The sequence below is a fragment of the Cydia amplana genome, chromosome 11, assembly GCF_948474715.1.
Source record: "Cydia amplana chromosome 11, ilCydAmpl1.1, whole genome shotgun sequence".
Lineage (NCBI taxonomy): Eukaryota > Metazoa > Arthropoda > Insecta > Lepidoptera > Tortricidae > Cydia > Cydia amplana.
The window spans coordinates 7631956-7648224 of record NC_086079.1 but is presented as its reverse complement, the minus strand read 5'-3'; the positions used below and the strand labels follow the sequence as shown (position 1 = coordinate 7648224).

Here is a 16269-nt window from a genome sequence, read left to right as displayed (position 1 = left end):
GACACGACAGCGTTCTCGGCAGTGGGCAGCACCAGCAGCGCCAACGCTTCAGCAGCCCGAGCCACTTCTTTGACCGAGAGTCGACCAGTTGATATTATATGTACCATGGGCGGCCAACATTGAGCTTCACTAGTATCTACAACTCTTTCTAACGTATGTAACTATTGTATCTATCTCTCTCAGACACGACAGCGTTCTCGGCAGTAGGCAGAACGAGCAGCGCCAACGCTTCAGCAGCCCGAGCCACTTCTTTGACCGAGAGTCTCCCGGTGGATATAATGTGTTCCACGGGCGGCCAACATTGAGCTTCACTAGTAACTACAACTCTTTCTAACGCATGTAACTAGTGTATCTACCTTTCTCAGACACGACAGCGTTCTCGGCAGTAGGCAGCAACAGCAGCGCCAACGCTTCAGCAGCCCGAGCCACTTCTTTGACCGAGAGTCTCCCGGTGGATATAATGTGTTCCACGGGCGGCCAACACTGAGCTTCACTAGTAACTACAACTCTTTCTAACGTATGTAACTATTGTATCTACCTCTCTCAGACACGACAGCGTTCTCGGCAGTAGGCAGCACCAGCAGCGCCAACGCTTCAGCAGCCCGAGCCACTTCTTTGACCGAGAGTCGACCAGTTGATATTATATGTTCCATGGGCGGCCAACATTGGGCTTCACTAGTATCGACAACTCTTTCTAACTTATGCAACTATTGTATCTATCTCTCTCAGACACGACAGCGTTCTCGGCAGTGGGCAGCACCAGCAGCGCCAACGCTTCAGCAGCTCTCGCCACTTCTTTGACCGAGAGTCTCCCGGTTGACCGGTTGATATGATGTGTTCCACGGGCGGCCAACATTGAGCTTCACTAGTATCTACAACTCTTTCTAACTTATGCAACTATTGTATCTACCTCTCTCAGACACTACAGCGTTCTCGGCAGTAGGCAGAACGAGCAGCGCCAACGCTTCAGCAGCCCGAGCCACTTCTTTGACCGAGAGTCGACCAGTTGATATTATATGTTCCATGGGCGGCCAACATTGGGCTTCGCTAGTATCTACAACTCTTTCTAACGCATGTAACTAGTGTATCTACCTCTCTCAGACACGACAGCGTTCTCGGCAATAGGCAGAACGAGCAGCGCCAACGCTTCAGCAGCCCGAGCCACTTCTTTGACCGAGAGTCGACCAGTTGATATTATATGTTCCATGGGCGGCCAACATTGGGCTTCGCTTGTATCTACAACTCTTTCTAACTTATGTAACTATTGTATCTACCTCTCTCAGACACGACAGCGTTCTCGGCAGTAGGCAGAACGAGCAGCGCCAACGCTTCAGCAGCCCGAGCCACTTCTTTGACCGAGAGTCTCCCGGTGGATATAATGTGTTCCACGGGCGGCCAACATTGAGCTTCACTAGTAACTACAACTCTTTCTAACGCATGTAACTAGTGTATCTACCTTTCTCAGACACGACAGCGTTCTCGGCAGTAGGCAGCAACAGCAGCGCCAACGCTTCAGCAGCCCGAGCCACTTCTTTGACCGAGAGTCTCCCGGTGGATATAATGTGTTCCACGGGCGGCCAACATTGAGCTTCACTAGTAACTACAACTCTTTCTAACGTATGTAACTATTGTATCTACCTCTCTCAGACACGACAGCGTTCTCGGCAGTAGGCAGCACCAGCAGCGCCAACGCTTCAGCAGCCCGAGCCACTTCTTTGACCGAGAGTCGACCAGTTGATATTATATGTTCCATGGGCGGCCAACATTGGGCTTCACTAGTATCGACAACTCTTTCTAACTTATGCAACTATTGTATCTATCTCTCTCAGACACGACAGCGTTCTCGGCAGTGGGCAGCACCAGCAGCGCCAACGCTTCAGCAGCTCTCGCCACTTCTTTGACCGAGAGTCTCCCGGTTGACCGGTTGATATGAAGTGTTCCACGGGCGGCCAACATTGAGCTTCACTAGTATCTACAACTCTTTCTAACTTATGCAACTATTGTATCTACCTCTCTCAGACACTACAGCGTTCTCGGCAGTAGGCAGAACGAGCAGCGCCAACGCTTCAGCAGCCCGAGCCACTTCTTTGACCGAGAGTCGACCAGTTGATATTATATGTTCCATGGGCGGCCAACATTGGGCTTCGCTAGTATCTACAACTCTTTCTAACGCATGTAACTAGTGTATCTACCTCTCTCAGACACGACAGCGTTCTCGGCAATAGGCAGAACGAGCAGCGCCAACGCTTCAGCAGCCCGAGCCACTTCTTTGACCGAGAGTCGACCAGTTGATATTATATGTTCCATGGGCGGCCAACATTGGGCTTCGCTTGTATCTACAACTCTTTCTAACTTATGTAACTATTGTATCTACCTCTCTCAGACACGACAGCGTTCTCGGCAGTAGGCAGAACGAGCAGCGCCAACGCTTCAGCAGCCCGAGCCACTTCTTTGACCGAGAGTTTCCCTTTCGATATGATGTGTTCCACGGGCGGCCAACATTGAGCTTCACTAGTATCGACAACTCTTTCTAACCTATGTAACTATTGTATCTACCTCTCTCAGACACGACAGCGTTCTCGGCAGTAGGCAGAACGAGCAGCGCCAACGCTTCAGCAGCCCGAGCCACTTCTTTGACCGAGAGTCGACCAGTTGATATTATATGTTCCACGGGCGGCCAACATTGGGCCTCGCTGGAGTAGCCGTGGATGAGGCACGCGCGGGTCACGCTGCCCCAACATGTGATGGCCGATTCGCGGACCGATCTGAAATTGAAGAAATAATATTCATTATTATTTGGAGCCTGTCGTGTCCCACTGCTGGGCAAAGGCCTCCCCCCAATTTCATCACAAATCTGTCCAGTGCTATAGTTCGTTTTTTTTGCATTAGAAACAATCTTGATGAGTCTTTTAATTGAAAAACACATTTTAAATAAAAACGGTAAATATGTAACAATTATGAATCTAATACGATCTTTTATAGTCTTCTGCTTTCATAAGTAATAGTTATTGATTTTAAAAAGTGTTTTTCAATTAAAAGACATGTCAAAATCGCTTACCTTCTTTCAAGTTCTTTCTAATGCTAAAAAAACGAACTATATGTCTGGCCACTCCTTTAAAAACTCCCCGGTTTGAGTTTTTGGGCTCCCACCCTGACGTGATTTAGCTATTTACCCAAATACTAATATAAAGCCTGACCAGTGACATATGATCACCCGCCATATTGTGGAATTTCATTGGAACTAAATTTTTCATACTAAACTTAACTGTCACCACATACATGAGAATAACACCGCCCTCTTGGGCCCCTATAACGTGCGAGTCAATTAGTGCGTATTCTTTGCATAGGTACATGTAGGTAATGTTCCCACAACACCGCGAGAATCGGAATTTCGTTATATGCTTCTCTATCACTCTTAGAGCGAGCGCTAGAGAGGCAGATAACATAATTTCGATGGACGCGGTAGGCTGTCTTTACACAAGTAACTTACGCGTCGTCATCGTTGAGCAACGCCATAACGGCGGGTATAAGCTGCCGTTCTATGCTGCTCTCGTCCACGTCGTACACGCTCAGGATCTCTGCTAATAAGGTACTGATATACACTCTGCTGCCGGCGCTGCTGTGGGCTGTGACTGGAATAAACATAGCTTGGTTATCATTAGCGTATTAAACTTACGCGTCGTCATCGTTGAGCAACGCCATAACGGCGGGTATAAGCTGCTGCTCTATGCTGCTCTCGTCCACGTCGCACACGTTCAGGAGCTCTGCTAATAAGGTACTGATATACCTACACTCGGCTGCCAGCGCTGCTGTGGGCTGTGACTGGAATAAATATCAGTATTTACACAAGTCACTTACGCGTCGTCATCGTTGAGCAGCGCCATAACGGCGGGTATAAGCTGCCGCTCTATGCTGCTCTCGTGCACGTCGCACACGCTCAGAAGCTCTGCCAATAAGGTACTGATATACACTCGGCTGCCAGCGCTGCTGTGGGCTGTGACTGGAATAAATATTAGTATTTACACAAGTCACTTACGCGTCGTCATCGTTGAGCAACGCCATAACGGCGGGTATAAGCTGCCGCTCTATGCTGCTCTCGTGCACGTCGCACACGCTCAGAAGCTCTGCCAATAAGGTACTGGTATACACTCGGCTGCCGGCGGTGCTGTGGGCTGTGACTGGAATAAATATCAGTATTTACACAAGTCACTTACGCGTCGTCATCGTTGAGCAGCGCCATAACGGCGGGTATAAGCTGCCGCTCTATGCTGCTCTCTTCCACGTCGCACACGCTCAGGAGCTCTGCCAATAAGGTACTGATATACACTCGGCTGCCGGCGCTGCTGTGGGCTGTGACTGGAATAAACATGGCTTGGTTATCATTAGCGTATTAAACATAAAATTGACACTGTTAACTACTGCATTCCGATATAAAATAGTACATTACATACCTAGGGAGGTGAATTCGTAAATGCTCCAGATCGCAGGTGTTTGTGGTCCGAACCGAAGGTGAGGGCCATAAATATGCGATCAGGGGCTTTACGAATTACCGCCCGTGGTTTGTATAAAGTTTTACGTCTTGCCTTGGCCAGGAAGTGAGATTTTCTTCTCGCGTAGCGGGAACAAAATCCCACTTACCTAGGGTGACGTAAAATAAATAATACACTTTACAATGAGCCTGTATGAACTCTTAAACTAAGCGACGTCGAACAGGATAATTTTCTACATGTTTTGAGTGGTTAGTTAATAATTAGTATCGGGGTGTAAATAAATTCAATATACGCGATATAATCCGTTTAAATAGTTTTATTTCATAATAATTAGTGTTTTCGTACTCCGCGAGGAACCTCGTACGTCGTAGAAATCAGGCGTCTCATTACTCTTGACTTCTCTCTATCTAAATTCACAAAGCTTCAAGCTCAATGAGATATATTCTCCCATTAGATTATAAATGACAATTATTACCACAGAAACTGCATTCACGTTTAGTGCTTTAAACAGTTCCATATGAGCCTATCGAACCAAGCAGTAAAGTTTACTGTTTTTACGTTACGTACGAACGTACTGTTATAGGGCAGCCTCCGTTGGAGTTTTGAAGAAAACTCTTGAATTCAACCCAAACAGTTTATTCAACCAAAATACACTGCACAAACTTACACACTAAAAGATTTAGAATTAGAATGTTATTAGATCTATGTTAAAGAGTAAATTACGAATGACAATGTTTTTACTATTATTCGAATTTTTATACAGTAATATTGCTGTCAATGCTTCACCTACATTTTAGTTTTACCTGGTAAGCAAAATAATTATGAGTGTATATAACAGGCCCCCCGATAAGACGAGGCTTTATCTTGAATAGATGAAGCTGAGTGAGAAAATTACATTAAAAGGGCTTAATAGTAAATGGTTAGTGAATATACATTACAATGACTTATTATACTTATACATAGTTAATCTTATTCTATTCTATACTAAAGCTAGTTATGTTCAGCAGAAGCGCTTGGTACATTTGACAACTAAATAAATTATAATAAAAGCAAGTGAAGTTAGTGTTACCCTAGAGAAGTAATTTCTATATTCTATGAAGTAAGATTGAGAATTCCTGTACCGACACAGAATAGTCTTTGATGTTGTCATTACATTTTACAGCTAAGTGACAGGGTTTTTATTGAACAAAAATACATTTATTGTTATTTAGTAAGTACATGCCAATTTGTTACACTCTTTTGGTACAGATTTGAGAATTTCGGTGAAAAGAAGAGTTTTACAACATGGGTTACTGATGCTGAAATAAATAGTTAAAAGAAGACAGATGGAATATTCACTATTCACTGTGGTGCAAATGTTTAGGTTATCTAATAAAGTAGGTTTCAGTTAGTTTGTGATAGGTATAACGGTGAAGGATGGTTTTAAAAAATAAAATAGCATTTAAAATAGAATCTAAGTAATTGGAGATCGGAGTAATGAGCTCTCAATTACATTTACAAGGTGGTTGACACGCGACATGTAGGTTAGTTGTTAATTTACTTTTGTAACTTGAGATAGGGCCTGAGTCATGTGTTCTAGTTGTGAGTTTATTTTATTCTATTGAATTTAAAATGGAAATGGTTGAGTTGAAATGATCTATGCAGGAGGGGTTGAGAATTAGGTTGTATTCAAGGATGGGCAGGCTTTATCTCATTTCCGTGATATTTAGTATGGCGGCGGTTAATACAGAGAGTGACGTTATTTTTATTATGAACTTTAGCTATTTTGTACGGCCCTTTCCAAATAGGGGATAAGGCTTTTCGAAGCCTGTGGTGTTGTTTTAGATAAACAAGGTCGCCAATTTTGTAAGAAGTTTCACGAGAGGGTGAGTCGTAGTATCGCTTAGAGGTTTCCTTGCTGTTAAGAATGTATTCGAGGGCCTTTTCTCGACTACATCGCATACGGTACTGTAGCGCTCGGACATATTCGTCGTAAGTGAGACTGTCACTGGTATCGTATAGGGAATTAGGAATATGAGGTTTGTGGCCATACAGAAGTTCATATGGAGTGTATTGAGTGGTACTGTGTGGGGTAGTATTATAACAGAGGATAGCCGTAAATAGATAGCTGTGCCAATCGGAATGGTTTTCATTCACAAATGATTTTAAATATTCCTTCAAGGTCGAATGGCTGCGTTCAAGGGCACCATTCGTCATTGGGTGATAAGGGGTGGAAAATAAGGACTTTATTTTAAAAATATTGGTTATTTGTTTAAATAATTCTGAGGTAAAACACGTGCCAAGGTCAGTTAGGATCATTTTTGGGATTCCAAATAGAGCCATGAAATGAACTAGATTACGAGCAACTTCCTCGCTCGTGGCGGTGACCTGTGGGTACGCGCATGAAAATTTGGTAAGGTCATCTTGGAGAGTCAGGATATACCTAAATTTTTGAACACCAGCTTCTGGAAGGGTGCCAACTATATCTAGAGCTAGTCGTTCAAATGGTTTGGTGCTCGAGGATGTTATTACCATTGGGGCTACATTACATTTTCTTAAGGGTTTATTAATTTGGCATAGCTTGCATGACTTAACATAGTCTTCGATATCTTTGCGCATTGTTTTCCAATAGTAAGAAGCCTTAATCCGATTAAACATTCTATTGATTCCGGGGTGTCCAGCGACTGTGGAGTTATGGTTTTCTTTAAGGATTTGAGGAATTTCTGCAGGTGTAGGATAGATTATTTTGTTTTTGTAAATGTGTATAGTTATGTTAGTATTGTGAAACACATATGCAATCATATTATAGATTTTAGCATAAGAAATGTTTGTAAATGGCTCCGTAAAGTCCGACACCGCCAAGTCTGTGAGTGTCGGGTTGTTTTGTAATATGATATCTCGTAGCGATTGTAGTAAGTTAAAAATAGTTTTGTAATTTGTCTCATCATAGTGATGGACTTTAGTCAATAGGAAGTAATACATCTTATTACTACTGGGAAATGGTAGGACGGTGTCAGGTTGACGTTCAGTATTTTGGAGGTCTTCTTGATTCGGGATTTCAGATAAAATTTCTTCGATATAAGGCATAGAAGAGTCAAAATCAAGAGAAGTAGGGCATGCGATTGAGTTCAATTTAGTTTTGACTAAGGTTTCGGAATATTCTTTTATGTTTGTATTATACCTTTCCGTTGATTTGTTAGACTGGGCTTTGATGAACTGTTCATAGGGACATTGGACTGTAGTATTAGGAATTTGACTTTGATTTCGGCTCTGGCTGCGAGTTAAGGCATGAATTGGGATTCTAGAAAGAGCGTCGGCATTAGAATTTAGTTTCCCTGGTTTATAAACGACTTCATAGTCATATTCCTCCAATTTTAATCTCCATCGAATAAGTCTACTGCCAGGGTCTTTTACGTTGAAAAGCCAAGTTAGTGGGCGATGGTCGGTGACAATTTGAAATTTATTACCATACAAATAAGGACGGAAACATTTTACAGCGAAGATAATGCCTAAAAGCTCTTTTTCTGTGGTGGAGTAGTTACATTCGGTTTTGTTCATAGTACGAGACGCGTAGGCGATTGGAAGATCTCGTCCTATGGGACCTTGAGAGAGTACAGCTCCAAGGGCACTGTTACTAGCATCTGAAGTCACAACGAAAGATTTGGAGAAATCGGGGTACTGAAGTCATAAAGTAAGTATAGTATAGAGTAATCGGCCCATACAAGCCTCGCTTAGTTCCACAAAAATCCAAGAGATGTCACTCAGAGCACCATTGGGCCTAAATATATATTTGTGTTATTTCAAATCTTGCCAATTTTTAAATTAACATGTATAGTTCTAATTTATTTAGCATATTACAACAAAAACCTTTTAAAACATCCATTTACACATAGTAAATCGACGCAGAAAAAAATAAATAAATAATGGCATGAACTATTCTAAGCGCCATCTATCGCATTACTAGACAGTTAGTTTCTTGCCGTTGTAACACACTAAATAGCTCGATTGTTTGAGAAAGACTATCAATAGATGTCACTGTAGTAAATCCTCATACTTTATGATCATATCACAGACAACATATCAACATTATTAAGTAATAAATAATATAATTTTTCTCAAAAATGGACGGCAAAGTCGACGTTGCCGGTTAAAAAATAGGTCGCGAAGTGTGTAGTTTATGGTCATTCTAAAAATTAAAAAGTTAAAAACATTGCTGTCTCGATTTTGGGACTGCAATGTTGCATACAAATTCCATTATTAAACGAGTTCCAAACTTTTTAAAACTTTAAATGGCCATATCAAATGAAGGCATAGGTCCATTAAACAGCCGAACAGATGATCAGCACTTATTATTAATATAATGTTGGTACCGCGACTATTTAGGTGTCTCAAATACGTTGGCGTATTTTCAGCAGAAAAATACACTTCTATTTTTTTTAAAGGCGGCAAGCAAATCTTTTTAATGGTTTTACTTTTCTCTGTGAAAATTAGAACGTTGCTTCTGTAAAATATCTCTTGCACCATTTTTGAGAAAAGCACTATATATGACTCGGCTGGAAGGCTACTTGCTGGCTTCGGATTCAATTAAACGGACTCCCAAGGTCGTCCGTTTAAAACGAATCCTCAGCTTGCAAGTAGCTACTTCCGAACCTCGACAATAATGTACTATTGTTCTTAGAAACGTGATAATAATTAAAATATATTAAACCTACATGGTATCATCAGCCACACTGTTAAGTGTTAACTGTACCGATGTACAGTTAGGAGTGTTGCTGTTTGTATATTAATTTACTTAACCTTACGCATTACAAAATTGTCCTCATATAGCTATACATATATTTTAGGACAGTCTTACACTAATCGACCTACTTGGTAACAAAACATTGTAAATTCTTGAGTAGTTTGAATAGCAGGGCAGGTGACAAAAACTTGCTCAAAAGCATAGAAGGTAGCATCCTATAGAAGTGGTGTACGCGTGCCTCCGTGAGGGACAAAACATGTAAATTCGACCAATCATAGCGTCGCATTGCGCCGCTATGATTGGTCGAATTTATTTGTTATGGTGGGCAACAAATGAATTCGACCAATCACGGTGGTCAATTTACGGTGGGGAATAAAACAAGATGTGAGACTGTGACAAGGACAAACAATAATAGCGCTTTCGCTGCTACTCCTACTGAAAGATACATAAGACTATCCCGTTCTGTCAGTTATCCCCTGCTTCTATTCATGCTCAAAAGAGAAGAGACATCCGACATTTAAAAAAATATCCCTATATGTATGAGAGCAATAATACAATGTGTAAATGTAAATACATACATATCTTATATTTTATGATCATATCAAAGCTGGAAGTCCTAGGTTCGGATCCCCCTAAAAGTGTATTAATATGGTGTCCCATGGTGGTGGCCCATTTGTCCCCGCCGCCATACAAGAGGTGTGGACAGATGGGAATAGATATAGACCATTAATATATACACACACAATTAAAAAACAAATAAATGTCCTATGAGGATTTGAACCCAGGACCTCCTACTTCATAGCACATAGCAGAGCAGGGTCACTGTCACTACTAGGGTTGCCAACCGTACTATATTATATAGTATTGTACTATATTTTGTCTCTCTGTACTATATACTTTTGGAAAAATATATAGTACGCTATAATACTATATTTCCGATTAAACGTATGTTACACTTATGTTTAGTATTTTATCTAAAAGTACCATATTTTTTTGAAATGTACTATATTTTTGATGCCCTATTCTGGAAAATACTATATTCTACCAAAAAATAGTTGGCAACCCTAGTCACTACTGACTAGCTAGGAGGCCGTAGAAATAATATACAATTTATATATATTTAAATTAAGTACAGTCAGCGTCGTATAGTAGGTCGCATCCAAAGTATTCAAATAGTTCAGTACGCCATACAAATAATATGGTGTACCGAACTATTTGAATACTTTGGATGCTACCTACTATATGACGCTGACTGTACTTATATAACAATTAACAAATCAGACTGGCAGCCACAGTTTAATGGCTAATCTAGGATTAAAACTTTTTAGTGGCTTGCCATTATGTTCAAAACATTTAGCTTCATACCACATCAAATATTTAAGTTTACCGCCATTGCCCGCCAGCATTGAACAAATTGGTTGTTAGTGGGTAGACAAAATAAAGTCACTATCATGTTAAACATTGAATTTATTAATTGTATTTTATTATTTTTAAGAGAATCTTCATAGCATGTGTCTGTCCGTTGAAACAGGAATCAATCTCAACCATCTTCCACTCAAAATATTTTACTTGTGGTACAGTCGCCATCAGATATATCGGAGCGGCCAAGGCGCTCACAAATATCTGAACACGCCTCTATTGTCAGGGCGTTAGAGTGCGTGTTCAGATATTGTGAACACCTTGGCCGTTCCGATATATCTGATGGCGACTGTACAGAGATGCATTGACTATTTCATCTTCACTCTCTTGTTGCATACATTGTAACTTCTAGTGGCTAGAGGCTGGGTCCTGAAATCAGAAACATATTTTTTATATATAAAATGTAATAATATCACAATAAAGTTTAATACACATTGCCTTCACATTGGAGTCTGTTTGCAAACACTAACCATTGTATAGATTTAGACCAAGAAAAGTATGCAGCGATATTGATCGCCTGCGCAGTACATGTGTTATTTTAAATGTCAAACATCTTTGAAATTATGACGTACCTTTCTTCTTTCTTGCTCTAACTCTAAATACTTTGGAATCTTTTGCTTGCTCGGGTATCAATATTAGCATGGGGGGTTAAAATAAAACTTGACAATAGTTATTAGTGGGCAAGGGGGCAAAGCAGTTGTTTAACCGCTCATGCTAATGTTGATTCCAGGGCAAGCAGAAGATTTGAACTATGAGCGTAGCGAGTGGTTCGAGAAGTGGAATCTTGAGCGTTGTGAGAATTCAAGGCACGAGGGTTAAACAAACATTGCCACCTAATGAAACACAGAATTTATCACCATGCCAATGCAGGGAAAATACCAACTATAAAATACCAAAAAAATCAAATCCACATGAACATTATAAAGAATTTATAATTCAAAATCATCATTTAAAAGTAAATTCTACCAGCTAACATAAGGAAACTCAAAATTTAGATCTGATTACTTTGCCCCACATGTGGGATAAATCATAAATGCAATTTTCTCATTAGTATTTGAACAATCAAGGGGGCCTTTACCAGTTGGTGTGGTGATAAATTATTTAATTAACCTTTGTATTCAAAACAAACTTACCTGAAGTGTTAATTTTTTATCAATTTTATCATTTATTGGCAAACAGTAGACACTGTCAGATTAATATGTAGGTTTTACCATTAGTAGTGTTCCGTTACTACATCGGCAATTCACGTCATCATCACAGGTCTTTTCGTCTATTGCAGACGATTTATGCATTGCTGTTTAGACAACGGGTTTGGTGATTGTGGAGGCCGATGCGTGAGCGGCACGACCTCCCACATTTTGGGCACATGTCACGCTTAGCACAGTCTTTAAAGCGCCACATCGGTCTTCCAACTTTCCTTTTAGCATACCTACGCAACTGCACCAAGCAAGACACGTCTAGGTATTCTATTCACGTACTTGTACTATAGTTCAAATGAAGCTATAATATGAAATTAATAAGTTTGTATAAACAGAAACAAAGCAAAGGCAACCAACAAACGCGGTGCCGCTTTGTGGCGACTTGACTATTTGACAGTTTATTTTTAGTGTTGCCGTTGAAAGTTCTTTCTTGTCCCTAAATAGAGCTTTTATGATTTATTATTATACAATATTATTAGTTCAAATAAAATATGATATTCCAAAAGACTACAAATAATATTATATAGTACTTAAATTCCAAAATAATGATAATTATGCCTCAGTGTCCATTTCTGAGGGCCTACCGCGAACCACGTTCGACGTGTTGCCTCTCTGTCGCACTTGTAAATTCGTACGTAAGTGTGACAGGGAGGCAACACGTCGAACGTGGTTCGCGGTAGGCCCTCAGCTTTTTTAAGGAACAGGCGTATAACATTACCCTGAAGTAGGGGACTAATTTTAAAATAGCAATAATCATTACTTGATGCCGTTTTTGACGTTTCTGTGCACGCTGTTGTCTGTCTATACTTATAGGTCACATAATTAGTGATACAAACACCTGCCTGGTCAATATACGCAAAATTAGATATATTTATTCTAATTATAACAGAAAAAGTTTATTAAAACAAACATTAAATGCTTTTGTATAATAATTTCAGGTTTGATAGGTACGGGTTTTGCCATGGGAGAAGTTGAAAAGGAACGTTATGAAAACATATCTTTGTATGTATAGGTACTAAGATGGTACAAATCATGTACAAATCTGTTGCTTAAAAATAAAAGCACGACGCGACGTTGCCAAACTGCTATGAGTTACTGCGAAGCGAGTCCAGTTTAACTCGACAACGTCGCATCGTATTGTTACAATAGGGTGTTTTCGTACTAGTCAAATCAGTTACTTTTTTATAGTTATTGCAATGCAACTTGTATCGTAAATTTTTAGAAGGCACGATAAGAGTGAATTGAGCATGAATTGAGGTATTTTATCTCATTAGGATCGAAAGAGCTCGTGAATTTGAGTACAAATAACACAAAAGTGGCAAAAAAGATCACAATATAAAAAATGGCAAAAAATAGTAGTTTTCGATATAAGTGCGAGAAGTATGTCATTTTGCACGAGTACCGAGCTTTCGATTTTTCCGGAAATATACTGAGGGGCTACCGCCAAAACCGAAATTCGCAAATTGCGGGGATCTTTCTCTTTTACTCCAATGCAGGCGTAATTAGAGTGACAGAGAAAAATGCCCGCAATTTGCAAAATTCGATTTTCGCGGTTATAGCCCTGTCACTTACAACGGATGCCTTTGCTTTGATATCTGGTGGCGTTAAATTAACTCCAAAATCGTCTGAATCACTCATTTTTATTTAATAACTTATGCTTTCTTGGCAATTACTTACAAACATAAATCACTTTAAATGTTGAATAAAAAAGGCGGGAAGGGAATAAAAAAAGTTTTACTTTTAATTGCCATTTTTTTCAATGTGGATTCTGTTTTCACTGTTCTCAGCATTATGCCAATTGAAGAGAAATTGTATTATTAAAATTAATAAAATTAATTTTCAGAACATATAATTATACATGGTCAACCAGATCTTGACAGTAGAAAAAGGCGGCAAATTTGAAAAATGTAGGCGCGAAAGGATATCGTCCCATAGAAAATTTGAATTTCGCGCCTTTATTTTACTGACAAGATTTGGTTGACCAGCTATATGTAAAAAAACATGAATCTTTTGTTATTTCATTATATTGATATATATCTAATTAATTACATTTATATTAAGTGTATAAAGTGTATTGTACGAACGTCAGCTTCATTCTGTCGCGCGTTGTTCAAGTAATACTATTGGGTCTCGAATAATACTCCTTTATGCCCAATCGCGCGTTGTTCAGGTGGGTCATTTATAAGCGGGTCTCGCATAATACTCATTTATTTAAAATGTATCAATCAGATTACTTTTTAGCACTAGTGTAAAAAAATCAAACTTTACGCACGATTTGCAGCTACAAAAACTAAACTTTTTGAGCAATTGGATTAAAAAAATATAAAGAAACGCTCAAGTACCAGTGGCATGGTGGCATATAGACGGACTTACGCCAGTAGTAATGTCTAATCCTTTTGCCATGCACCAATGGTAGCATGCGCAAAATTATTATGACAGGTATTTATTTTCAGCCGGTTTAAATAGTTTCGGCAAGACTTATGTAGCATTCTTATAATATATAAATATTATCATCACCACAGTATCGTTTTCCGAAATTACTTTATGGTTATACCGTTTGGCTACGCTATTTCTCTGTACCCTGCCTCTCCCTTCCCTCCCTGTACTCCTTAAGTGCCCGAACTCTCTTTACTCATACTGAAAGATACATAAGACTATCCTGTTCGGTCATTTCCTTCCACCCCTCATGCTTGATCCAGTTTTAAACTAGATTCATGATTTATTCAATACGCTATAAAGCGACATCTGTTGATTACTTCTAATCGTTGGCAACGACATATGTCTACTAACTTTCAATGAAGACGTATAGATGTCGTTAGGAATTCTATGATTTGGATGTGACACAGCGCCATCTTGTATCCATGATAGGCAACAGTGTTTTTTCAGTGACGCCATCTGGTAATGGTGCGCTTTTAGGCGGTCACATTTGAATGTATGGGATAGCAGCGTCTGTATATATGTAGTCTGTGCTGAAGTAGAGGTGCCGTGGTAAGTTTTTCTTTCAGGTTGTTGAAAGCTAAATCTTGTTCAGAGGACCAATTAAATACGGCGTCCTTTTTTAAGAGAGAGGTGAGGGGTTTTGTTATTTTGGAAAAGCCATCTATGAATCTGCGGTAGTAACCTGCTAGGCCGAGAAATGATTTGATCTCTTTAGAATTGCGAGGGACTGGGAACTCAGTGACGGCTTTTACTTTGTCGGGATTAGGATGCACGCCTTTGTCAGTGATTACGTGACCTAAATAAGTCACTTCGCGACGTAGAAATTCACATTTGTCGGGTTGGAGCTTTAAATTAAATTCACGGAATCTATCAAATACAAGTTGCAATTTTTTGACGTGACTTTCAAGATCATGGGAGTATATTATGCAGTCATCCAAGTATATATAACAATGTAGGCCTTGTAGACCTGAAAGGGCTAGATTCATGAGACGCTGGAAGGTGGAAGGTGCATTTTTCAGGCCGAACGGCATTCTTAAAAACTCGAAGTGGCCTGAAATTCCATTAGGATTAAGAACAGTAAAACCAGTTTTAGCTGAGTCAGAGGGGTCCATCTTAATTTGATGAAATCCAGACACCAGGTCCAAAGTTGAGAAATATTTAGAGTTGCCTAGTTGATCCAAGATATCGGTTATGAGGGGTATTGGATAGATTTCAGTTATAGTGACGTCATTAAGGCGCCTGTAATCGATAACCAATCGCCACTTTTTTTGGCCTGATGCATCAGCCTTTTTTGGTACAATCCAGACTGGTGCACTCCAAGGGGATATGGAAGGTTGAATTATATTTTGGTCAAGCATTTTTTTTATTTGTTTATCAACTTCTTGACGGTGACATTCGGGGAATCTGTAAGACTTAGCATTAATTGGCGGGGCGTTGCCTGTATTTATTGAATGCTGTAGGGCGTTAGTATGAGTCAAAGGGTCTCCTTCGAGGTAAAAAATATCAGCGTATCTACTGCAGCAATCAAGCAAAGATTTCTTTTCTTCTGAATTTAGATGAGTGTGACGAATGAGATCTAATACACGTTGGACGCGGTTAGTTGATGTTGACGGTGCATGATTTGGGTTCATGACAGATTCAGCCGAGTTTTCTACAAAAACGGAGTAGTCGATTGGAGTAATCTTTACCTTGAGGTCCTTTATCTCGACCGGGGAATCAGTGGTATTTAAAATAGATACATTAACGCGGTTATTCTGTTTTATGGCGACTAGGCAGTTGGCTAAATACACACCCTCACAAAACATATGGTCTAATACTAATCCTTCATTTTTTCCATTTAATTCTAAGACAGAGTTGGAAATACCGCATTCAATTACACTCTCCGATCTAGCAGGAATTATGTAAGACGGCTGACTGAAATAAATTTGTAATTGCTGACCATTCAATGAAATAGAGTCTGTTTTGTAATCTATATTTGCGTCATAAAATTTAAAGAAATCGT

The 16269-nt window shown here is 39.8% G+C and overlaps 2 protein-coding genes across 2 annotated transcripts in view; one reads left to right on the top strand and one right to left on the bottom strand.

Moving 5' to 3' along the window:
- Positions 1-16269, top strand: part of LOC134651934 (breast cancer anti-estrogen resistance protein 1) — a 199253-nt gene that overhangs the window by 54015 nt on the left and 128969 nt on the right. The gene's annotated exons all lie outside the window — the stretch shown is intronic.
- Positions 1-16269, bottom strand: part of LOC134652316 (RAB11-binding protein RELCH homolog) — a 42140-nt gene that overhangs the window by 6220 nt on the left and 19651 nt on the right. The window contains exons 13-17 of the mRNA XM_063507488.1: positions 4215-4356; positions 4037-4165; positions 3788-3822; positions 3491-3632; positions 2557-2765 (exon numbers count right to left, since the gene is read on the bottom strand). Coding sequence (XP_063363558.1) covers positions 2557-2765; positions 3491-3632; positions 3788-3822; positions 4037-4165; positions 4215-4356 — 657 coding nt within the window. The remainder of the gene's footprint in view (positions 1-2556; positions 2766-3490; positions 3633-3787; positions 3823-4036; positions 4166-4214; positions 4357-16269) is intronic.